Source organism: Suillus fuscotomentosus (genome assembly GCF_016647785.1).
Source record: "Suillus fuscotomentosus strain FC203 chromosome Unknown F5891scaffold_70, whole genome shotgun sequence".
In the NCBI taxonomy this organism is placed as follows: Eukaryota; Fungi; Basidiomycota; class Agaricomycetes; order Boletales; family Suillaceae; genus Suillus; species Suillus fuscotomentosus.
Window position 1 is genome coordinate 78448 of NW_024539582.1, and position 24753 is coordinate 103200.

At 45.9% G+C, this 24753-nt stretch overlaps 9 protein-coding genes across 9 annotated transcripts; 5 read left to right on the forward strand and 4 right to left on the reverse strand.

Moving 5' to 3' along the window:
- Positions 1-2606: 2606 nt before the first annotated feature.
- Positions 2607-3504, forward strand: F5891DRAFT_984461 (uncharacterized protein; the record flags this gene model as incomplete). The annotated part of the gene is made up of 5 exons (XM_041377438.1): positions 2607-2737; positions 3019-3049; positions 3104-3169; positions 3234-3275; positions 3328-3504. 5 exons carry the CDS (start codon positions 2607-2609, stop codon positions 3502-3504), a joined length of 447 nt encoding a protein of 148 aa, XP_041220713.1.
- A 1758-nt stretch (positions 3505-5262) lies between these two features.
- F5891DRAFT_1194484 (uncharacterized protein) lies at positions 5263-5863 on the forward strand (the record flags this gene model as incomplete). Its single annotated transcript, XM_041367934.1, has 3 exons — positions 5263-5493; positions 5552-5721; positions 5773-5863. 3 exons carry the CDS (start codon positions 5263-5265, stop codon positions 5861-5863), a joined length of 492 nt encoding a protein of 163 aa, XP_041220714.1.
- A 3482-nt stretch (positions 5864-9345) lies between these two features.
- F5891DRAFT_696312 (uncharacterized protein) lies at positions 9346-10833 on the reverse strand. Its single transcript, XM_041372839.1, has 5 exons — positions 10496-10833; positions 10195-10439; positions 9735-10133; positions 9450-9582; positions 9346-9398 (listed from the first exon to the last, which is right to left on the reverse strand). Exons 2-4 carry the CDS (start codon positions 10376-10378, stop codon positions 9563-9565), a joined length of 603 nt encoding a protein of 200 aa, XP_041220715.1. The 5' UTR covers positions 10379-10439; positions 10496-10833; the 3' UTR covers positions 9346-9398; positions 9450-9562.
- A 1982-nt stretch (positions 10834-12815) lies between these two features.
- Positions 12816-14684, reverse strand: F5891DRAFT_1059997 (uncharacterized protein). Its single transcript, XM_041362854.1, has 6 exons — positions 14486-14684; positions 14089-14434; positions 13907-14032; positions 13707-13843; positions 13561-13651; positions 12816-13506 (listed from the first exon to the last, which is right to left on the reverse strand). Exons 2-6 carry the CDS (start codon positions 14321-14323, stop codon positions 13256-13258), a joined length of 840 nt encoding a protein of 279 aa, XP_041220716.1. The 5' UTR covers positions 14324-14434; positions 14486-14684; the 3' UTR covers positions 12816-13255.
- A 143-nt stretch (positions 14685-14827) lies between these two features.
- On the forward strand, positions 14828-16355 carry F5891DRAFT_696520 (uncharacterized protein). Its single transcript, XM_041372840.1, has 7 exons — positions 14828-14906; positions 15029-15171; positions 15218-15346; positions 15404-15540; positions 15590-15674; positions 15726-16250; positions 16301-16355. The coding sequence occupies exons 1-6, from the start codon at positions 14878-14880 to the stop codon at positions 15953-15955; spliced, it is 753 nt and encodes a 250-aa protein (XP_041220717.1). The 5' UTR covers positions 14828-14877; the 3' UTR covers positions 15956-16250; positions 16301-16355.
- Positions 16356-18004: 1649 nt separating this feature from the next.
- F5891DRAFT_984467 (uncharacterized protein) lies at positions 18005-19419 on the forward strand (the record flags this gene model as incomplete). The annotated part of the gene is made up of 7 exons (XM_041377439.1): positions 18005-18085; positions 18135-18185; positions 18515-18643; positions 18667-18720; positions 18928-19032; positions 19089-19283; positions 19357-19419. 7 exons carry the CDS (start codon positions 18005-18007, stop codon positions 19417-19419), a joined length of 678 nt encoding a protein of 225 aa, XP_041220718.1.
- Positions 19420-19618: 199 nt separating this feature from the next.
- F5891DRAFT_1175773 (uncharacterized protein) lies at positions 19619-21270 on the reverse strand. Its single transcript, XM_041365734.1, has 5 exons — positions 20900-21270; positions 20662-20840; positions 20424-20608; positions 20226-20364; positions 19619-20170 (listed from the first exon to the last, which is right to left on the reverse strand). The coding sequence occupies exons 1-5, from the start codon at positions 21204-21206 to the stop codon at positions 20096-20098; spliced, it is 885 nt and encodes a 294-aa protein (XP_041220719.1). The 5' UTR covers positions 21207-21270; the 3' UTR covers positions 19619-20095.
- Positions 21271-21374: 104 nt separating this feature from the next.
- Positions 21375-21914, forward strand: F5891DRAFT_916683 (uncharacterized protein; the record flags this gene model as incomplete). Its single annotated transcript, XM_041373719.1, has 1 exon — positions 21375-21914. A coding segment is annotated over one exon (540 nt), but the record flags the coding sequence as incomplete, so codon positions are not given.
- A 389-nt stretch (positions 21915-22303) lies between these two features.
- F5891DRAFT_1194490 (uncharacterized protein) lies at positions 22304-23435 on the reverse strand (the record flags this gene model as incomplete). The annotated part of the gene is made up of 2 exons (XM_041367935.1): positions 22304-23279; positions 23335-23435. The coding sequence occupies 2 exons, from the start codon at positions 23433-23435 to the stop codon at positions 22304-22306; spliced, it is 1077 nt and encodes a 358-aa protein (XP_041220721.1).
- Between the last annotated feature and the right edge of the window lie 1318 nt (positions 23436-24753).

The following is a 24753-nucleotide window of genomic DNA, read 5'->3' on the forward strand; positions in this document are numbered from 1 at the left end:
GAAAGTGATTGGAGATAGTACTGCGGAGATAGCAAATGGTCTGTATCACTTCAGAGTGAGTTTCCATGACGGGAGTTTTAATCTAAGGTTGGTAGAAGATAGCCATACCTTATCTCTGATTTTCCACAGCTGATACTTCTGTCCGAAGGATCTTTCTGTCATTTGTTGCATAGCAATGTTATGACAGGCTACTGCTTCTCCCCTTATCTTTTGGAGAAGTTTCACTCATTCTTCTGCTGCAGGTATCGTTGATTCAGGGAGAATGTATGGGAGAGCCTTTGGCTCGTATCCCATCATGATGAAGAAGGGAGAAGTGTCTTTCGCAGCATGTCTTCGATGATTGTGGATGAATTCGGTGATAGGGAGGTGTTCTACCCATTCTGACAGGTTGTTCTGGCAGTATATCCGTAGATAGGTTTCCAGTTCCTGATTTAGCCGTTCTGTTTGTCCATCAGTCTGTGGATGATATGCGGTAGAAGGGGCGATAGTGTAATCAAGAAGTCGTGCCAATTCTAGCGAGAATTTGGAGAGGAATTGGGGTCCTCTATCTGATATTACTTTGTCATGGAGACCAAAGTGTTTGAAAATGTGTTTTAGGAAAAGTTTCGCCACTCCTTCGGAAGATATAGTTTTGTGACAAGGAGTAATGATCACCCCCTTACTAAGCCCATGGTCTACCACAACCATGATACTGTTGAAGCCCGAGGAGATAGGGAGATTGGTGATCAGATCGACGGAGACCTGTGTGAATGGTCGGATGGCAGAGGTTGCGATAGGAATCAGGGGAGGGGTGGTAGGATGGGTATTCACTTTCATTTGCTGGCAAGTGGCGCATCCATCAACATATTTCCTAATAAATGTTCCCATGCCAGGCCACCAGGCTTCTCACTTGACCAATTCTTCCGTTTTAAAACGGCCAGGATGCCCTGCAGTGGGATGATCGTGGTGCTTTTCCAAGATACAGCATCTATGACCGGGTGCAATGTATGCGTGATCTTTATAGAAGAGGATATCATCAGAAATCGACCAATCAGAAAGAGATGACTTCATTGGAGGTAAACAAAGACCATTCAAAGCATCCAGTGCCGTGGTGAAAATAGGATCAAGAGTTTTGGAGGATAGGGTGGCGCAAAGATCATCATCGATGAGTTGGATAAACATGGAATCTGGTAGTAACACTGTTTCCTGATTATCAGCGGATCCGTCATCATGGTCTGGTCATCGAGAGAGTGCATCTGGAACGACTAGTTTCGATCCAGGAACATGATGTAATTCCAGGTCGAAAGAAGTTAAAAATAGCTGCCAGCACGCTTGTTGTCTAGAGAGTCATTCTGATTTTCAGAAATATAACAGGTTCATGTGATCGGTGAATACTATGATGGGGAATGGATGTCCTTCCAAGTAGTGTCTCCAGTGTGAAAGGGCTCGTATGATGGCCAATGATTCTCTATCATGGATCAGATAATTCCGTTTGGCTGGTCCAAATGACTGAGAGAGGTAAGCACATGGGTGATAATTGCCATTCTCATCTACTTGCAGCAACACTCCCCCTGAAGCGACCAGAGAGGCATCCGTTGCAATAGTGAAATGTCGAGAAGGGTCAGGATTGTGGAGTACTGGGTGACTGGTGAAGCATGCCTTGAGTTTTTCAAATGTTTGTTGACATGATGGGGTCCAAACAAATGTGGTATCCTTCTTGGTCAAATCAATAAGAGGATGGGCTATATCCGAGTAATGGGAAATGAAGGTTCGATAGAAGTTACAGAACCCCAAAAAGGAGTGAACTTCTTTGACCAATTGAGGGGCAGGCCAGTCTTTTATCCTGTTCATTTTATCCTTGTCCATTTCTACATGCCCGGGTTTAATGATCATGCCTAAATATTCCATTTCTTGAGAGTCGAAGGTACATTTCTCAGGTTTCAAGAACAACTGTTCTTGACGTCATGGACCCTTACATTACATATTATCTCATATCTGCTTCGCTTCTCGGTTCACTTTAGCGCTTGACAGCACTTATCACTACATAGTATATATACACACGCCTAAACTGTATAATGACTATCTTTCTGCCCGCACATCATTGGACTTCAAGTCTAAGTTCTCCTTCATATCAAGCCAACTCTAAGTATCTAAGTACAATATGAGCACTGCCGCCGCACACTACTAGAGACTCTGCCAATTAGTTTTCTGACTCATTAAAGAGTTGCTGCACTCCACCACCCGCAAGCACACACCACTTCCGCTTAGTGCGCACTTCCGTTATAAGTCACGCATTGTCGCTCATCGTCGGCCATCATCACTCATTGTCGCTTCATGTCGCTTTCGCTCACTAGCACCTCGCTCATTGTCACACACCTTACTAGGCTTGATCAAACACCCAGTCCAGTGTTTCCCTCCATTTATACACTTAGAGGAATCTTCTCAGTAGCAATCCCCTTGGGCCAACATATATCTCGCTCATCAAGGACTATTTGAGTATATCTCATACCACTCATACTACCCCACTTCCCATTCCTCTTCTACAGTGTGATGCATCTGTACTTGCAGCATGAAAAGAAACTGAACAGCAGCTAACTTCAGCTCAAACCTCCTAAGATGTGTCTTGCATGATTAATGACACATTTTTAGCAGATGAACAAGATATCTCTGATTATAAACCTAGTGGCGACTCAGAGTTGGATACTGATGCAGAAACTGACAATGACTTAAAGGAACTGGAAAGTTCCTGTCAGCTGAAGTAAGTACTACTACTGTTCTAGATTGCTGACTGCACATTCAATCAATATCACTCAGATACCACAATTTGTCTCGACATCAGAGGCCAAAAGGCATGACTTCCTGCTTACCCAACCAACCTGGCCTCGTACATCTGAGTCTGCACCAAAGCTGACATAGAAAACTGAATTGTTTCTGTCTAAATTAACCGTGGCTACTAAGGTCAGCCAATTCTTTAACTTGCAACTTGAAGTACACTCTGCTATTTATGCTAACAAAACTTATACCTCATAGTTGAGGCAGACAGCTGAACCATCTCCCATGGCTTCCAGGGGTAAGTCTTTGCCTCAATGCCATCCGTGCTGAAAATGAAACTAATGCCTTGTAGTCAAGGCAAACAGCTGAACCTTTCCCCTTCTCGTCGGCCCAACCAAAGGCTCCCATGGCTTCCAGGGTAAGTCTTTGCCTCGATGCCATCCGTGCTGAAAATGATATCCATTAACTGACACCTTCAACAGGCAAAGGCTCAGTCTGTGCGTGATCGTAAACGAGAAAACAAGGTAAATTCACTTCTCTGATGGTTCCTGTTTTGATTAATGTTATGCGCTGCAGACACCTGTTTGGGTAGATCATTCCAATGATGTGGAGGAACTCAAGGCTGCGTCAAATGACTATGCCAATCCGAAGTCTCCAAACAACAACTTCCTGGTACTAGATGATGACAACGATGACAACGACAACCATCATGGTCATTCTCAGGGGCCCAAACTTGTACAGAGTAGGGATTAGCATGGGTATCCTCAACCCACGTGGGTCGTGGGTGTGGGTACCTCTGGGATATGGGTGGGGGTAGGCACTTAGGATCCCCACACCCACACAGTGGGTATGTAGGCAAAAAAATTATCTTTGCACTGTGATATGTGATTCAACTTTGTCAAATATGCTAGTAGTGGTCTCAGTGAATGGTATGCCTAGGTTGAATAGCCAACAACTTCATTTTCAATAATACTATCTTTGTCATCTATGTTGATTCCATCTATCATGTTATATGTAGACTATAGAAATACAACTTTGAACTTTGGTTCAGTAGTGTTCAATCCTTATGTTACTGATATGTCAACTAATTGATAAGATAAACTAGCCATAGACTCACCTTACATAGCACTACAATTTTCATCAAGATACGTAATGATAATAACAACTTGTGTTTGGCCAAACTCATCAATATGTATTTTTATTTTGCTCAAATTACTACTGATTAACAAAATAAGACTCACAACAGACTTCTCTCAACTAGTATTACAAGGATAATGTCAACTTTTATTGTTGCATTTTTCAGAGACTTACTGGTGTTGGGTTTTTATTTAGCTTTATCTCTCTCAAATGACTGCCAATTAACAAGGTGAGACTAGCAGTATATTTGTCTCCAGTACTACTACAACATTCATTAAGATATCTAAGTGTGTAGTACCAATTGTTCATGTCGTACCCATGGGTATACCCTCTATGGGTATGGGTATGGGTAGCCATCCCTGGTACCCATGAATAAACCCACACCCACCAGTGTGGGTGTGGGTTTTTGGTGGGTGTGGGTACGCGCTGACCATGCTTAAAAACAGAGACGTTCGAATGGATCATACGTTCGAGCTAGTCCATGTGATTCATTGATGCGAAGAGTGCAACTCTTCGCATCCGAATTACAAGGATACATTCCTTTTCGTTTTTCTTACTCTTTCGTTATCATACCTTGTGCTCTGATTTCACGATTCCCGTTTCTTCACCAATATCTCTCAACGCACCATATGCTACTTACTCTCGTTCCAGTCTAGTCAAGAACTCGAAATTGTATATAAACAGCGCACATATATTCATACCAATAGTGAATCCTACCTTGTGATCACCGCTCCAAGCAATGTTCGAAAATGCCTTCAAAAGTCCTCCCTTCTAAAAATCTAGTCAAAATCTCTTTTCGTGTCAACCATTGACACGCCCCTAAAAACTATATTTCGTTCCATTCTCATTTTCCCCACCAAACTTATCCAGCCTTACAGTATACCCACACTAATCCCTAGTACAGAGCGCAAAGGCCAGAAAGTTGAAACTCACAGACCAGGATGACAGCACCCGTTGTGTTGTCTAATGAGCGATACTGGAAGCCAAGGTTCGTATAACCTTTATCAATGGCTATCCAGACATCACTGAGAAAAATCAATTTACATGAGATGCCCTCTTAACTGCAGCTCGCACCTGCGGCATCACACCTATCTATGATCACCTCAAGACTAATGAGTTGTATGTGTCTGCACTTGCATCTCTGGTAAGTCATAACTTTTCATAGGGTGCTTAGTACTATAATATTGCATGCAGGTTGATGCTCAAGTGCTGCTGTTTCGTTTCGTACCGAATTACAAGATGATGCTTGTGCACAAGTCACGGTGTATTACTGTCTTGGCCCTGATTGCGTTGATGCTGCTAAGGCTCTGCTGGTGAGCCACATTTACCATTATGTGCAGCATTTTGATGTAGGTTTTATATTCTATTTTGTATATGAATTTCTCAGCATTGCATGTGGATGCACTTCAGGAGGAAAACAACCCCGTTCTGCAGGCAACAAAACCTTACTCTGCAGATATATTGCCTTACCTAATGAAGGGACGTTACTTCAATGGGTCCAAGTCAGTTGGCGTGAAATTCGCAGACCATTTTAAGGAGATTCCAGGAAACAAGGCCCAACAGCCTGAGGTAACAATTCCAATGGTTGCTTTGACCAGCACTTTGGTACATTTTTGTTCTTGATCTACTCTTGGTCCATGTATTAACGAGCGTGTACTACTAGGTGTATGCTGCGCTCTTGTGTAAATCCAACAAATCTCCCTCCAAGTTCAATTTCATGGGCAACCAGTTCAGCGTGGTCTATACTTTCCATGTAAACTTTCTCAATGAAATGGAGGAGAATGCACCGAGCAAGTTTCACAAGCTGATGGCCAACATTTTCTCAGCTGTCCAGTAAGTTCATTGTGCTGTGAATGTGCTGCATTGACTAATTCATCTCAAAAGGAAACTCTGCTCCAATGGTGCTGCTGCTGTAGTGTCACACAAAGATGCTATGGCTTTCCTCGACCTTGATGGCATGGATGACAATGAGTAGTTCTGGAGGTCCTAGTCATGGTCTTGCGTTGATTACATTTACAATTCATTTATTGGTATTGCTATAAATATGTTTGTATACTCCCATTTAATCAAACTCTAATTTGTTCTTGTACAACTCAAATTCCTGCATAAGTGTTCATACTGATAGTCAATTGCAAGCATTCTTGGTTGTAAGTTTGCCTGATGTTGAACATAATTATCACTAATTTATCATGCATAATGAATTCCTTGTGGGGCAGTAAAAAAGTCTCTCTAAACCGCTAAGTTGTCTATGTTATCGAAATTATCATAAATTAGAGAAAGTTTTACATACTTAGCCTAAATTTGTAGCGGAGGGTTTTCCTGATGTATGCGAGCCATTTTCCAATCTTGTCAAGTATGTGGCAGTGACAGGTTTTCGGCTAGCACCAGCATGCAGACTCCTCAACAGTTTAAATATTGATCTGGTCATCAAGGGCGCACCCATGATTGATGTGTGAGGGTTAATACATCGATGCAGATCATAATTTGCCACCCACCGCTCTGTACTTTTTGACAATACACCAGACTCAGATCAGGAAATTCTCACATTACTTAAACGGACTTATCTACACTTATTTATACTTAAGTGTCTTGGCAAAAGGTGGATCTACTTGTCCAACATTTCAACTTGAATGTATTGAGAAAAAAAATGTTGATGTATATTAACATACATGTTTTATTATATTTCACACTAAAAAAATATGAAACATGCCAGGTGAATGATGCGAGAGAGCAAACGAGTTTTGGGACAAGTGAGATAAGCTGAATAAGGAGATTAAGGAATGTGTGAATTTACTGATGCGAAGCAATCATATGTGCTCTCCTTCCTCCAAATGCAGGTACAAAGCTCATTCTTTTCGGTCAGGACTGATCCCCTGGTAGACCATACTAGGGGGTCTGAGTAGGAAAGAGGTGCGAGATGGTGTGTTTGAAGCCGTTCAGAGGCCTACAAAACTCGAAACTGATTTAAATGAATTTTCATGATTTTCACTATTTTTGAACCACCACAAACACATGAGTCAAGACTTTCGAAAAGGACTGTAAGTGATCCGCACCATAAGACGAGTACTTACGAACACTGTCCTGAGCTACGCCTAATGCGGCTTGTTCAGAACAAGTTTTGAAACTTGTATCGACTGACTCGAGTTTTTTGGATGCATGTTAACCACTAGTAGGCCCTAACCAGAGTCTGGTTACTAGCGGTGCCACTGTTATTCCACCGAATCCTAACATTGTCATCAGATTAGCACTATGGCAAAAACGGTGGGTCTGTAGTTGAGTCAAAAAGAGTGAGACAACTGGGAATGTATTACACAGCATTGTAATGCGTCAGAAATCAAGCAATCAGATACGGTAGTCAAGATATGTAGATGTACAGGGAGGTGAGGCTGCAGCGATGCAAGACCTAGTACGATGGATGACTCCCACATAAAATAAGACATACGGCTATAACTCACCTGCGTAGAACCTAGCATCAAGTTCAAGACGAACTTTAATTGAAGCCATCGGCGTCAGATTGGTCGCTCCTTTCACCCTTAACATAAGTGTCCTCGGTGTAAATGTAGAGATCGGAGCCAGACTCGGATTTGTCGCGGTTCTCCACATCTGGCAGCAAGTTACGCTTACTATCAACCTCAGCATGGTGATCTGAATCATGAATACTCACAGGAACGTTTCGCGATGGCTCCTTCCGTGGGGTATGCCATAGCAAAAGCCACGATAGATGCGAGCGAGCTGAAAATAAGAGAAAGCTTCATGTTCCAGTCAAGAGGTGTGAGCTTGATGAGTACTTTGTCAGTGCACTACATTGGAATCTTCAAGAAGGCTTTTTATGCATTTTCGTCGATGATTTCGTCCGCTCATGACTAGTGACTCACTGGGTCACCTAAATTGGTCGAAGCCTTACAGGCTTACTTATTCAGAATTTTCGTCACAACCTCGGGGATTTTTCAAACTTCTACGTGGACGGTAAATTTAATCAGCCGCCAAGTGTCTGCATCGGAGAATCATTCAGGGAGATGTGTTTAACTTCCGTCTGTCGGACATATAAAATCCGAGAACATTGCCGGATCGGCATTAGCTCGATACAGTTGCAGCCCGGCGAACGCACTCGATGATCGATGCCAACATGGATTTGGCTGAATTTCCTACGAAAGACCGTTGGAACTTCGACGAGACCAGTTTTTTTACCCTTTGTAAGTCATCATTTACATCTTTCGTAGTCAAGATGACACGTACTGATCTCGCTGGCAGCACCTCAGCGATACGATTGTCCGACGCCAATATCCACATGGCGTACGTCGCACGGCAGCACCTCGATGGCTATGAAGCCATAGTCCAACACGCCATCAAGAGAAAGGCTGCATTCGATAAGAGAGTACTAGCCGAGTCACTCGAAGCGCTGAATTGGCGGACTTGGTGAAGGAGGAAGTGTACAGTGCGACACGTCGCTATCATGCGGGAGTACGCCTGGAAGTGCGATGATCGGATGATCGGAGGTCGCGCACATATCCTCAGCAGTTTGACACTCATCAACATGCATTCTTTTGGGCACGTGTCCAGAAAGTCTACATGATTCCTCAGAATTTGATCTACAGTAGGTACATGCGTGCGGTATTTGGCCCAGGAAAGTGAGATTCTGACGCTGCTTCAAGGTTTCTTGGTTTAAGTTGATGTTACTTCATTCACGTGCGTGGTTACAGCATTCCCGGCTGACATTTGTCATACAAGTTTCATCTGGACTGCATACAATACTACGCGTCGAGTTAGAATGTATCGCTGCTTCCTCTTGTATGGAGTTGAGAAGCACCAAGGCGATATAATGACCTCAGCTGAGTCGATAAGAAATTGCTAGAGTCCCTGTAACTGACATAGAATGACGCCCAAAAATTCAGTCGGGTTTATTAATTTTTCAGTTCTGTCGTTGTATTTTGATCTTCTAGCCATGCGCGTATACTGCTACTATTACTGAGGAACATGTAGTCTCCTGCCGTAGGATCATCTAAAAAAGACATAGTTGTTGCCCGGACGAGAGCCAGCTAGCACTGAGCAGGTTGTATACCGTGTCATGTTAGATGGGAGTTGAGAGAGCTCGAGGTGACAGCACACGAGTTGGAAAATGCGATACACAATGTCACTAGATCACAACTGAGTGGCAAGAACACTGGCTGTATCTCAGTGAAAACTTTTAAGAGCACGTAAAACAACTGGGATTGTACTACATATGCATCCATCATGTCAGAAAACAAGCGATCAGATAAGGGAATCGAGATATGTAGATGTACATTGGAGTTACTTGTAATTGAGGCTGCGGTGATTCCAGACCTAATACGATGGATGATTCCGACTCCCACAAAATACAAGACATAGGGCTATAACTCACCTGCCGCGTAGAACCTGCCGTCAAGTTCAGTACGAGCTTTAATTGAAGTCATCTTCCGTCCGCTTCCCCTCGTGAGGGTGTTTCTTCCGGTGGTCAGCGTCATCTTCCTCACGCTTCCCCTCGTGAGGGTGTTTCTTCCGGTGGTCAGCGTCATCTTCCTCACGCTTCCCCTCGTGAGGATGTTTCTTCCGATGGTCGGCGTCATCTTCCTCACGCTTCCCCTCGTTAGGGTGCTTCTTGTGGTCAGCGTCGAGCTCCTCGCGCTTGCTCTCACCGTGAGGATGCTTCTTGTGGTCAGCGTCGAGCTCCTCGCGCTTGCTCTCACCGTGAGGATGCTTCTTGTGGTCAGCGTCGAGCTCCTCGCGCTTTTCCGCACCATGAGGATGCTTCTTGTGGTCAGCGTCGAGCTCCTCGCGCTTCCTCTCACCATGAGGATGCTTCTTGTGGTCAGCGTCGAGCTCCTCGCGCTTTTCTACACCATGAGGATGCTTCTTGTGATCAGCGTCGAGCTCCTCGCGCTTCCTCTCACCATGAGGATGCTTCTTGTGGTCAGCGTCGAGCTCCTCGCGCTTTTCCACACCATGAGGATGCTTCTTGTGATCAGCGTCGAGCTCCTCGCGCTTTTCCACACCATGAGGATGCTTCTTGTGATCAGCGTCGAGCTCCTCGCGCTTTTCCGCACCATGAGGATGCTTCTTGTGATCAGCGTCGAGCTCCTCGCGCTTTTCCGCACCATGAGGATGCTTCTTGTGATCAGCGTCGAGCTCCTCGCGCTTTTCCGCACCATGAGGATGCTTCTTGTGATCAGCGTCGAGCTCCTCGCGCTTCCCTACATTTGATAGAAGTTCGGCGCGGTTCTCTGCATCTAATAGCAAGTTACGCTTATCAACCTCCGCATGGTGATGAGTGGTTTGAATACTACTCACAGGAACGTTTCGCAACGGCTCCGTCCACAGGGAACGCCGTAGCAAGAACCACCATGGATGCAAGCGCGGTGAAGACGAGAGAAAGCTTCATGTTTAAGTTGACAGATGCGACTGGTACGTTTGTCGATGCACCACATTGAAAATATTCTAGAGGGCTTTTATACCTTTTCGTATGTCGGTTCATGACCCAGGTCACCTAAATTGGTTGAAGCCTTATCCACTCAGAACTTTTGTGAGGGGCTATTCTAAGTGGACTTAATGAGCCGTTAGTCTCCGAATTGAAAGATCGCTCAACACCCACAATCCCAACAAGGTAAGACCGTCAACCCAAAGTCCAGATTTCACCTCGGATCAACTTAGTTCATAAGCCCATGCTGGCGAGAGGTCTGAGGGACGGCAGCCCCGTTCGCATTCGCAAATTGGAAATCGGAGACCGAACAGACCGCCGATGTCGAAATCCAGATAGGTAAAATAGAGATTCTTTGAATCTATGACCCTACTCAATAACCGTTTATTTCGCCAGTTTATTTCTTTGTCCGAAATAAACTGTCAAGTAAGGTTTGTATGCTGTGCCTGGCTCGGGAGGTGAAACGAGCAGCCGAATTGCAGAGACCCTGCCGTGAAGTAACACCTAGTGCACCCTGTCATGCTGCGCGATAACTCAATGCATCAATAACGTCAGTGCCGACGGGGCACCTCAGTTTTCCATCTTCGTTCCAGTAGTTACTCGTGGGTCAGGACCGCTAGCACCTTCGAGGAGAGTGTGTAGTGACTTGTAACCACTCTCGGAGCCACCGTTCGGCGGCCAAGCCGTGGCGAAAACAAGTGACCAGCGGTGAACACATCGCCGCTTCGGGAACTGTCGCGGCGCAAGCACCGTTGACTACATGGAGCAAATAAGCCCCTATACATAATGGGTATCGGCAGAAGAACCAATCATCCCGGATCTTTTAAACCTAGGGGCTTCATCATCTTCGCATTCCGATCTTGACGCTTTGTGTACACCCTGTTAAAGGTAGTGGCGTCTGATCAAACCCCAATGGTGGAAATCTCATTATCATCGTGCGGTTTACGCAAGTGTTTCAGATATCATGGAGCGTGTTCGTTTGCCCGTTGTCCAACTGGAGATCCTTTGCCAGCAGTATCTGTGAAATTACTCGTGCAGATTCAATTCGCGTTATCTCAATCGATTGAAATGGTTACATTACGTGTGTGGTTAGACGGGATTTATCTAGAGATGAAGAAGAAAAAAAGAACAACAGGGTGCTCACGCAATCCGCAGCACGGTTGATGTTCCGATCTTGGGTTTGGTGCCTCGGGGGGGACGAATGCGTCTTGGCGACAGAGAAGATGATTTCTTTTATTTTTGTTTCAATGTAACAAATTGACTTAACGTAAGTCGAGTAAGGTGCCTGAAAATACACGTGATGGTGAGCCTGGTCTCGACTAAATAAAACACTATACTTATTTTAGAGACAGAGGAGGGACACGTAGTGTGGCTAATTTTAGAACACCGTCTGGCTCTCTGGTTCTTTGGCGGAGCGACAAAGTGGGCGTCCAACAGTCTAAATAGGTCTCATTGAGAGCATCAATCAAACCATTCAATAAGTGACAAGAGGGCCTGGGATGCCCGGAATGCCGTTGTGTTTTGTTGGTATTCCAGTAATAGTTCTTTTGTTGCTGATCCTACCATGTTTGGACGAGTCGATACTGGACGCGAAAGATACCTGCCTAAGCCTACCTCGGTTTGCTGGTTCTTCCTGTATTTTGACTGGTACCCAAAGGGCAGTGATCCGTGCTGTTCTATGCGCTCGTACCAACCGCGTGCGAGTTCTTCCAGGTCCTTCCCACCACCGGTACGCGTTTCAGGGGCAGACAAAGTCAATGTCAACTACATCAGAAGACTGGTGAGCCTGAGAATGTCATGCAGTCATCCATTACGACGTCAAGGCCACACAATAAATGTAACGCACCCCAGAAGACTCCTCGGTTCTCTGATGCGCAGCTCGCACCCAGGTCAGATGGTGGCCCCTGCCAGCATGCACCTCACTCTTCCCGGTCGTAATCAGCACCCCCGATAATGACTGTTTTATTCTTGTTCCACTATAACAAATCAAGGTGTTAAAAACAGATCTTGATCATGACGATTGCAATGAGGTTTCGGTTCCAGGATTCAGTTTCTGATTGCAGGGGTAAACCTTTTGTAAACGCGAACTTTATGTCGTTAATCACCGCTCCTGCTGGAATGGACTCGGAGAACTCGACATGGTCATGATGCATGTGACGTCAGGGTGGAGGAGCAACTCGAAAAAAGTCTCGTTCCGATCGTCTGCCTCGGGCCAGGCTCGAGTCAGCTCCACGTTCGAGGGTGACCCGAGACTATTAATAAATGTTGTCCCATGGAAGTAAATTATAGCCGTAGCAAGATACTATGATTAAAACTATCATTAGTACTGTCATTTTTCCATCAGACTCATCTCAGATGACTCGAACGACCTAGTAGACGCTGAAAGGAATGAGTACTGATACGTGACCAATAGTAGCAAAATACCTGAAAGCATTGACCAGCAAAGCGTACGACTCACTGGCTTCCTTTGAATTTTCGTACTTGAAGTAGAGACGGCAAAACATATTATTCAAAAGGTAATATCTTCGGCTAAAACCAGTCCGACGGCAAAAAGACGCCAGGGGGCGGACTTTCAAATAACCTAGGTATGTACTAATCTTATCACTCCCTACATTACTTGTAATACACTCATTTTGTATGGATATCGCATCTCAGCGCTCAGCTACCGCCTTCCAACAATAGCTATCCGAAGCCTCCGTGTGGACGACTTCTGCCAGTAAAGTTCAAGCATACCGTATACGCCGCACTGGTGTACCTTTTATTTTCAACATCCGACGTGCCGTCTGTTAGCCACGAGTTTTGCCGCCGCTCTCTGCCGGACTTGCCGTAGTGCACGCCGGTTTTTCAGGGTATTCCTATGTCATTGATGTACTCTTGATCGTTGCCGTTCCTGTACTCGTGGATGTATGTAATGAGCAAGGACCACGTTATTCCCTATACATCATTGTGCATCAGATGGGGGGGTAAGGGAATGTCAACTGTATCTTCGAAACGAGTAACCGCTGATCGAGGGATATGAACAGCATGCTCGACAGTCCAGTCCAAAACTTTCTCGAAATCCCTGCATTGGTGGCGGGTGTTGAAGTTAGGGTATGGGATTTTGTATCCCTGAACCCAGTCCCATGTTATCATCGTCACGTCGGCATTACACATGGTATTCTCCCTGAGCATTTCAATGCAATGATCTGTGATGCACACGATAAGGAGGAAGTGCGTATATAAATAAAAAAACAATGTACCAAGATGCATGCGGACTACTTCGGGCGTATCCTGGAACGATGGATCTATGGGCCCGTAATACTTGGGCCACGAGGCTTTGCGAAGTAAATTCTACAAAATGTGAGACAAGAGCGACTGGACTTTGGGTGCATGTAGGATGATTTACCAGACAGTGAAGTTGGTGAGGGGCTTCCATGGATACCATGAAACCCCCACCAAATTCGGGCGGATATTTGACCTTGGAAGGTGTATCTACTTCGCCGGCTTTGAGAATCTCCTCAAGTGACATCCGAGTTGGTGGCACTGAGGTTTCATGGACGCAGACAATTACTAATTAGGACGAGGTGAAAAAATTGGGCGACACACCATCATCAGTTATTCTGGCCCAAACGGCATCAATTTCTTGGGAAGGAGGGCCACGATAGATAGAAGGAAAGTCGAGCGTTCCGTTGAATCTTATGATCATGGAGTCAATAGCACCACTTGCTGGAGCTGTGACAAATTATCAATACTATATGTCAACTGTCCGAGGATGTCCGCTCACTCACAGTATACAGGAATGTCGTCATGCAGGTGGGGTGAAGGCGTGCCCATCCATAGCGCGAAAAAGAGTATCGATGTGCATAACAACGTGCCATGGCTCACCAGAGGCCACACGCGAAGGCTACTATACAACTTAGGACGAGGTCCTGCACGGAACTCTTCTGCATCATCAAATGATTCCTCCTCATTACCATAGTCAACAGCGTCGACAGGAGAGTACTCCAAGGAATCCTTGACCATGACCCTGAGGGAGATTCGGTGAACTTGGTGTGTGGATAGTTGAGAATACGCGAAGGCAGATGCGAGAAATATTTAGGATGTGTATTAATTTCGATCCTGTCCCCCAATCGGCTGTGTCTCAATGCGTTAGAGTATCATACCGCTGGCGCGAGAGTCACATGCCTTTAGCGGAGTGCAAGAAGGGGAAACATAGGCCCGGAATGATCGGAGAAGAAGCCAGCTGGATTTCAGGAACACTGTGGCATACCTGGCTGGCAGTGCGAGAATCGATGTGGATATATGCAGATGGGAGTGACGCCTTTCTGACGCCAGGTGATGCCATAACGGTCGTATGTACCTGTCGGAGATCCCCAGAGTCCATGGAGAGGCCATTTGGTTTGGATCAATAATTTTCGAGAGAGAATATCCCACTGTGATTATCACGTGACGTCAGTAACCGTGTGAACTATCAGAAGCCTAATCGAATATGGCTGCTATAGTACTTCGGATTATAGAATATCTTAATGTTTTCATGCTCAGGTAGCTCCATCAGTAAAACTCAAGCCCCGGTCTCTATGTACCCAGAGTTACAACTTGCACACGTGTAAGGCTTGACTCGGAAACCCTACGAACTTCAAGTCCTTTTCTTGCGCCAGCTATGCGTAAGGAATATTCTGCATCGTATTCTCCTGTCGACGATCGTGATGACACGAAACTCCTTGATAGCAATACAGAAACAAGGCCTCTTTCAAAATTCCGTCTTCTCAACTTGTCGCCATGGCTAACCCATGGTGTGCTGATGTTCATAACAATGATGTTCTTCGTGCTATGGGTACGGGCGCCTTCGATCGATGACGTAGTTCTGTACTGTAGGTGGACGGACAGCGTCAACTGCACCTTGCTTACTCGTCATAGCTCCAGTAAACGAGGCCATTGAATCCATCGGTATTATACGACTCAATGGAACTCTGGGCACTCCTTCTATATATCGTGGCACTCCATCTCCAGAAGTCGACGCTGTTTGGGACAAGATAGCTCTTGATGGTTGCGTCCTATGCTTGACTTACATCATGGATATTTACTGACTATGATATTTCCCAGCGCGCCCAATCGGTATGACACTTGAGCAACTGCTCAGAACGGGGGCGAAACCTTCTCCTTCCATGACTAGGTATCCGGATGAATACGGTGGAGATTATATGGCAACTGTAGAAGTCATTCACCAGCTCCATTGCATAGTCAGTCGTCATACAAAAAGGTTGGTCGATACTTACTCACTCCCTGTAGGATATGCTTCGCAGAGTCAGCTGGAGTAATCATTCCTCGGGACATGGCGCCCACGAATCTTCCGAAGACTTCCGCATTCATCTCGGTAGGTACGCTGTTTCCTGCCCGGAACACGTCTACTTATGCTGCGCCTCAGACCACTGCATCGAAATGCTCAGGCAGAACATTATGTGTCGTGCCGACGTGACAATGCTCACTTACGACTGGGTGGAGGGAGTCAAAGATCCTTTCCCTAACTTTAGAATCCCTCACCGATGCAGAAACTTGGAGAAGGTCTTGGATTGGGTTGATGCGCATCGTGTTGATGTCCCTAAATCCAAGATGGTCCGCTTGGAGGGTAACGTGGACCTGCCTTCCCCTCCCTGATTACAGTCTCGATATATTCTCACGGCTCTCGCGTAGATCGCGATATGACGAATGTAGCAGAGCCAACGTGTTGAAACGTCGGATGGAAATATTATTTCTGCAGAATGAATTAATATTGTGATCATTTTGACAGCGCTCCCACAGTTTTCCCGATGTTCCATTAATGTAGCTCCAACGGCGCTAGAAATGCCGCATGCGCAGCAACAAGCTCTGAAATGGACGCATCGGTGCATCCTCGTTTAAGAACTGCCGTACGGAAAATCATATCACTGAAGCACAGTAAAAGAACCAAACGGTATCTATACGGTCTGTCTATAGCGTAATATTACTCATATGATGACTCAGGGGCCCCGGAATTTGGCCATAATTTGGGTTTGAACTCGAGATCAGCTGATTAACTCTATCCATTCTACTGTATCTGTTACGTGGCTAACTTGAGTGTTGCAACGTGTTGAGACAGCGGACTTTGCAAGTTTTTCTGATAGAAAATAAACCTCGATCAGTCGGTGATAGCACAGTGACCACCTTGGGGCCACTGGTAGGAACGACGTTGTGGCCGTGCCATGTTACTGAACGCAAATTTAAATACGCTATTGGTGAGGAGATGAACTTCAAACTGATGCCGTGCTTAAAATAACTGAGTTATTAATAAACTTCAGTTCCGTACTACAAACCTTGCCTTCGTATCGACATCTGAGTCATGATGGGTTCTCCGCAGTCCATCATGACTATACTGGAACGGCGGTGAAATGTTGTGGTGAGTAATAACTTTATTATAGGCGGTGGAGTTAACGTCCAAGATTTTCAACGCAGAACTTGACCATGGTAACAGTAATTGCGGCGAGGTCGACTGCATAATTCGTCGGATATGTGGGTTGTGCTTGTTCATTTTGAACGATGCCGTTACACTCGTCATCTCCTGCAAAAGAATTCTGTGCTTTCAGCCCCGCTTACGTTTCCTCTCACACGTCAAGCAGCGATGTGGATAGAACTCTCTAGCTGCGTCGCGTCGCGTGCCCAACTAACTCGAATTCGAGCAATGGGGAATGCGAGTCGTGCTCCTGCCAGTGAGAACTTGCATACTTGCTTTCGTATACTGTTCACGACGTTCGAGGTTTCTGGTCGTCAAACACCTCGCTTGTGTTTGCTGTTCAACAATGCCATTCAATGAACTGCGACAGTGTTTACGATGATATTCTCAGTAATGAGGCTAATCTCTTGGATCGTTGGTCTAACTTCTCAGAAAGGTTCTCAGAGTGCTGAACAATCAGCCCTCAAGGTCTAAGAGCGAAGGTTGTAACGAGAAGCGGACATTTTGTTGGTCATCACTTAAACCACCCATGACAGTATAACAATTTGGTTACAGCTCTAACTATGCTAACTTGGGGTGAACACTCAAGTTAGAGAGCTGTAGACAATTCAACACGCGATGTTGAGAGCACTTGATCTGTAGTTGAGTAAGTAATGAAAGCATCGTGTACTCCAATCCATTCCTGTAACACTCCGCGAAAGAGGGCGAGAAAATACGTTCCATCACCGCAAGCCGACTGGCCACTCCGACGGCAGCCTGATAGGGGCAAACCTCATTGATAAGGGCATTCGCGACTTCCGAGATCAGAAGGGACAACGGGGGTCCAGAAAGTGTTGCTAATGGACGCAAATCGGAATTCAAGAAGAAAAATGAAAGTGACATAACTGCAATATCATTACACGGGTTTGCAGAACGTCGGAAATCGAGTAACCAAGTAATAGAGTCGAGTGGACGAAACGATGTAAAATTGTAAATGAACGACATGACTTGTGGGCGAAGCAATTAGTGGCCACCTAGAAAGGTTCAAGGTTTAATGGATGACTCCAACGAGACAAGTAGCTATAACTCACCTATATAGGACGTCAAGGGCACGTGCAGTAATCGAAGTAATTGAAGTCATTAGCATCAAGTTCCTCGCGCTGCTCAGTATCTGGTAGCAGGTCAACCTCCAGATATTGTATGGAGTTGCTGGCAGTCATGGACGCTCACAGGACCGTCTCGCGATAACTTCTTGCATGATGTGTGCGGCTGTAGCAAGAGTCACGATAGATGCGAGCCCACTAAGGACGAAAGAAAGCTTCATGTTGGAGTTAAGGAGAGTGTGCACTATAATTGAATGTTCAAGAAGAATTTCGTACCTTTTCGTAGATCCGCTCGCAGGCAGAGTCATCTGACCTTGCTAGAGAACGAGAGCACCACGTATGTGTTACGATAGTCGTGATAAAGTTACCACCCACCATACAGTCCACATGGCCATTACACTAATAATGCGCAGCAATACCTTATTCCATTCGTATTTTTACAAAGGAAGGCGGTAATTGATTGTTAAATTGACCCTCGATTTTCTGAGTTTCAAAAACCATTTAATACGTACGCACAATCGAGACGACGAGAAGCTCACCAACGGCGACGGAGCAAGGTCCCCCTCCAGATCGAATCAGCACATCTGCATCTGGGCCTTCCGACGCGAGAAAATGACGAGGTGAAACATACTAACCTGCATTTTGCATTCGAATACAATGATCTAGTTCATTGATTCGGGAACTGCCGCGGTGCAAGTACCGCCAGCTGCTAAAAATACATACCACAAGAATCTAGGAAAATCTAGGCTTAACTCCCTAGAAGCTAATCCTAATGGTGATGAACTGGAAGCCGCGGTAAGCCATCTGTTTTTTTTCAGGTCCCCAGATTTTTCCAAGGAATTTTGCGAAGAAGGGACGTGTTTTCGACAAAAGTACGTTCTCGCCGTGTCTCACGTGCCGTCAAATTTGAAATCTGTTCTCGAATTTCAAAAACCACCGCAACTTGCGGAATCAATCTATTTGTGTTTTGTTCGTCAACAGAAATCACTTTTTGGCTGAAATTCGAGGATGATGTACCTGAACGTTGAACGTTTTATGCACCGATTCTCGGACTTCGATTGGCATTCCGTGGTGTGTAGTTTGCAAAGAACGACGATATCTTGAACGAAATTCACATGCAAATGAACACTTTGATGTTGATGTGTTGGACTGTTCCGCGCTATAACATGCAGCTTTGTCTGCTCGTGAGCGTGCATCAACGGCGTAAGAGCGTGGCTTACACCCTCCTAACCTCCGAAAGATCGAGCATGGTGGGATGTCGTCGAAAGTAGGACATTCGGATCAGGACCTGGTAGCCAGAAGTCTTCTGCTTGCCAGAGAACGAGGCGTTGGAAGCCGCGGCCGCGAGGACGCTGATCGAAAATATGATCCATCTTCCCTTCTTCGAGACTCTTGGGTAGCGGCGGGACTAGGTCACGGCAGTTCTCAGGAGAGGGTCAGTGTCGTCTGGGGCGTGGTACTTGAAGTTTAGATACATAGGTGAATGTTGATGCATCGATGTGTGGTAGGATCAAGCGTATATGAAGATGACTCAGAATGGGCAGAAAGAGATTTTAGAAGTCTCGTCATAAATTTGGCTTCCCCTTTAGTTTGGCTGTTGAAATATTCGTATCGACGATGAGGGGCGGAGAGGTATATGAAATCACTGTATGAAGTGACAGAATGTGCCTACGCAACCTTGTATGTTAGCAATGCATCGTGAGCGTCTGAAACATCAGTCAGAAGAGCAAACGAGCTTAACATACGCATCAAACTCATTGTGCAAGTCATTCTTTGTTAATGATATGACACGGTCTGCAAAGGGAGATAGCGTCCACTGTCCGAGATGGGGATTGAAATGAGAGTAGCCGACTGATGTCATTCACGGAAGACATATGATTACAGCGTACTCGAGATAATGCGCAACTGCCCGGAGCGTCTTCGTATGAGGGTTGTCGTGTATTGCGAGTATCAACTATAGGTCCGCGTGCCTGAAAAACTTGCACATCAACGCCGTGACCTAGAGGTACGACGAAGAGAATTCGCAAGTCAAAAGGAACGTGACCAGGAACTCCTATCGTACATATGTGAAGCTGGAGGGTCATGCGAATGGCTTCAGAAATTATAAACATTGCAATAAAAATCAACTCAATGGGTTGAATGTGAGCGATGAAGTGGGTAAGTGACAATGAAAACTGAATAATAACGGAAGGACAGGACTGATGCACGCAGAATCGCTAGCATTTCTGCTCCGTGGCATGTAAGCTCCTACGATGATGCACTCTTACTGGGGTGGTTTGCCTGCCAGTCAGCATATTCTTTCTGGTAAGCTTCCACATAGGGCTAGAATGACATATCGTTAGTCATTGAAAAATAATTATCAGTCGGGTTCACTTACGGCCTTGTCAGAGGCACTCATGGCCCTCCACCGTGCACCGGCCTCACGAGCAACATTGACAGCTCCTCTACCTGTGGCAGTGACTCCAGCTTCTTGGATAGTTCTACCATCATCTGATTGACGGAAATGTTCTATGAATCTGTGTGGACCGTTCTTTGTTGTCAATCGTCAAAATTTTACCATGATACATAAACTGACCTAAAGAAAGGCCCCTTAGGGCGCTTATAGTGATTCTCTTGATGAGGTCGGTGAATCTTGTTTCTCCCGTCATGTTTACGACGCGCATTGATTTCCCTGAGCGTTTTAGGAGAGGCACTCTTCCAATATTCATTTAGCTTCTCTTCATACTGCTTCTTCAAGACTTCAACCTCGTTGTAGTAAGGCTTTGAGGAGCGATTTTAGCATGACACATTGCAGATATGGCGATGTAAATGACCTGTTTCTCCGCAAGAGTAAAGCCATTCCACATAGTTGCGGCTTCCTTTGCTAAATCCTGAGTGTCCATAGCGGTCTTGATGTCATTCCTACGGTCTTGAACGAGCCTCGAGAAAAAAAGTAGATAGCCGTTAGGGGGACGCGAAGGAGGCTGCTCAGACTTGGGCACCCTCTTGGGTGCTATAGCGACACATATAAACATGCGCTTGACTACAAGCTCAGCCAATAGCGCTACTCACGGGGCCGCTCGATCGTCTTCTTGGATATTGCTTTTGACTTAGGTTTGGACTTTGCTTCCTTGGTGGCTTCCGCCTTCTTTGGAGCAGCTTTTGTGGCTGTGGTTTTCTTTGTGGTTTTCTTCGTGGTTTTCTTCGCTGGTGCTGAAGCGCTTTTGGATGCAGCGGCCGGCAGCTGGATACGGCGCGTAGTGAAGAATGTACGACGCGTCGCAACGAATGCGGACGCAGTCAACACCGACGAAGACAAAACATTGGTGCGCAGCACGGGAAGATGGGACGCGATATGGCGAGCAAAAAGCGAGAGCATACTGAGAAAATGGTGAAAAGAACAGGAGGAGAGGAGACTACTAGTAATACTTGGTACAGAACTTGAAGATTATTTGGTCTTATTGTGCAAGAGCTTCGTGAACCACTACGCTTCTAAAATTCCCTTCTTTGGAACCAATCTATCATGACTACGAATAACCCTCAGTTTGTTTTCGATTCAAAGTCCCTTCCAATCGCTCAACTTGAACTCTTAAAATTCAAGGCTAACCAAATTATTGAGTCTATCCAGACACTCCAGCGTACAATCGAGGTTGGCGGACAAAACGCCATGCCCGCTTGGCCAGACATCCTCTCTAAATACAATGTCATTCTCTCCCAAACACATAGTTTCTCCCAATCGCTATCGTCGCCTCAGGCGCAGTCACAAATAAGCCAGGCGCAAGCTCGGCTCGGCTCCGGCATGTACGAGAACATCGCTCTCCATCCTAGCATCGGAATGACGGATCATCAGCTCGACAATGACCTTATCCCTCTCTTGCGCAATCAGCAGACGACAGATGTATTGAATATGGAAACCGCTACTGTTCGGCGTCTAGCGGAGTGCATGGCTACCCGTGGCGCCATTGCCACGAATAGCGTTCAGACCAACCATTCCCCTACCACCAGTGGTCGGGTGACACACGAGGATGTACTGCATGAATGTGAAGAGATACGGGGTGCGCATGATCATCGTGTGGAGCGCGCTGTCAGGGCTGTGATGATGCTTAGAGATAAGTTTGAGTGGAAGCAGCGCGTTGAAGTGGAGGTGGAGGAGCCAGAAGAACTTGAATGGGATCCACGTACTATGGGACACGAGGACGTTGAGATGACCAACGAAAAAGAAATGACAGTGACTCCCGAGAATGGAGACCTTGGAGAAGGACAAAGTAGTGATGAGGAAGATATCGTAGAAGGTGAACTCACAGGAAACGATGCTCCGACACCAGTTGCTTCCCCAGCCGCAGTACTAATAGATGTTGAAATGGCCTCTGCTAATGCTTCGTCATGATATACCTATCAGGAGGTATAACGTCTATATCTTTGCTTCAGATATATAGCTGAACTCTAGAGTTACAGGACTTTGGTACTTGTATCATTCTAGTGACAGGGTGCATCCTTCAACGCCTCAACGCATCTTGGGAGGATCTCCCTTGCCCAATAGAGCTTTTCATGCGTCTTGTTGTCCCCTTCCCCCTTTTCCTTATCTCTCCTAACTTCTACCAGTACAACTAGAGCTAAGAACAGCGTGTACCACATCCTCTTCGTTCTCTGCCTCGGGAAAATCATCAACGTGCCGCCCTCTCCTTCCAGATACCCTTCTTCCAACGCTTTGCTTGGCCCTGGCGGCATAAAAAATGCCTCCAACATCGGGTCTCCCCACACCACCCGATCAAATGTCGGCAGCACATATGCAATGTCAAATCTCGCTTCCTGGTTCGGCCCACAAGGCTCCGAAACTTGGACATACACATCGTCCGCCGAACCTGTCAGCCAGACCAATGTAGGCACTTCTGCGTCTTCAAATAAAAATGACCCAATAGCGCGGGATAGATATCGCCTTATTTCCTCCACCAACGTCTTTTGCATCTCTCCAGAGCTTTCAAGCTCGCATAACAGCCCATCAAGGAGCAGCATGAATGTATCCTGCCAGCTATAGCATAGTTCCTCATCTGGTTGTGTTCCTGGGACACCAAACCAATCGTTTTGGAGTGAGTGCATGGAATGAAGGAAGGTTCCTAACTTAAGGTCCAGAAGAGTATCTTGGAGCGGAGTGAGAGTTCCGCTCGATCGCAGCGATGAGAGGGACTGGGCGTTTGGTGAGGGCAGGCGGAGGAGGAGATAATGGAATGGGTAACGTGCGAGGGAATCATCGAAGCTTCTAGATTCTGGTACAGGCATTTTGGTGTTATTGGAGATTTCTGAAAGAAGATCGCGGATTGTGCCAAGGGAGAGTGGCTGCATCACTGACTCGGAGGCCGGTTCAGAGCCGGGTGTCTTGGGAGCAGTAGCAAGAAGGTATGATGCATTGCGGAGCAAGATATCGATCTTGTAAAACCTGATACAAGGAGTGTAACTGGAGCATTGCATGTAGCGATAATCCTTTCAAGCGTGTGATTGATACATCATACCTATATCTCTTATTGCAGATCTCCTGAAACTGTTCGATCACAGCATCGTCGCCTTCGGTTTGGGCGACGATGTCCTGGGCTTGTTGCTGGGTGACATCCATGCGGCTTTGAAGATAGGACTCTAACTAAAGTTCGACTCAGGACTCGCAAAACCGATTTGGCTGCAGAATCCCAGCCCTTGGGCCTCTGGGATCAGGTGTCCCCAGCAACTTCAAGCGGAGTCTGTTAACTTGAATGTGCAGTACTTACTCGATTACTTTCGCCAATAATTCATTCACGCACGTCGCGAACGTACATCAGAGAACAGATGAGTCCTTGATATTGTAGCCGTGGGAAGTATAGCACGGTCTAATTCTGCTCTCACCAAATATTATCTTTTATACTGTGGGCAAATTGAGTTGTACATACATACACATGAATGCCTGCAAATCCGGCTTGACATAAACAGCCCATGACAATGCTGTGACATCCCTCCTTTGTAACCGGTTAGGAGTGCTATTATACCTATTCCAACTATTTTGTGCGTTCTCATTTTTCAAAAATTGTGTCTTGCATTATATTACTATGTAAGGCTTTCTCGTGGAAAGCGACACGAGCATTGATCATCAGATCTTGATTACCATGAAAGTTTGTGACAATCTTGTGACATTGCACCGTCGCAGTCTAATAGGTATTGTAGGGTAAAGTATGTCTCTTTGTTGAGTGTTTTCGTGCACCATTCTTTGGGTTTAAGAATATGACGCCATTCATGACTTTTTAGTAGAATACGTCTTTCGCAGTGATCCACTAAACTTATCGAGAGTGCCAACTGAAACATGACTTCTAATCAGTCTCATGTCTATCCTGCCGCTCGCGTATTTGTCAGCCCAGTCACCGAATATTGTTTGCTTGAACGCTCTCCCCTCGTTAGGGAAAAGTACGGATGACTGAAGGTCCGTTAATGCAAGATGCATGCCCTTTCAAAAGCATCAATAGTGTCGCATGTCGCGGTCTTGTAATTAACTCGAACTTCCCTGACCGTGACTTCGCTACTTACTAGTACTATCCTGATCATCTGCCCAGAGCATACTAGCCGCTCGAGGCTGGAATGCAGTTCCCATGTCTCGACCTGACACCGACACTCAAGAACAAGCACGACCTGTGTAAAAACAAATTAATTCCATGAAAGTACTCTGCCACATCACTTTCTGGCACGAATTGACGATGATGACGCCGGCGTTTTGCCAGTCTCAAGGTCACCGTCACCTACTCCTGATGCAATGGACATCGAAGAATATCTCCACAAAGGGAAGTTATCGCCGTCGGGATCAAGATCGACAGGACAAACTGAACGTGGGCTTGCAATACTCGCAATACTCGGTTGGTCAGAGGGTCAGTGGCCGTTGGGACTATTGACATGCGTTCTCGCCCTGTCGCAAG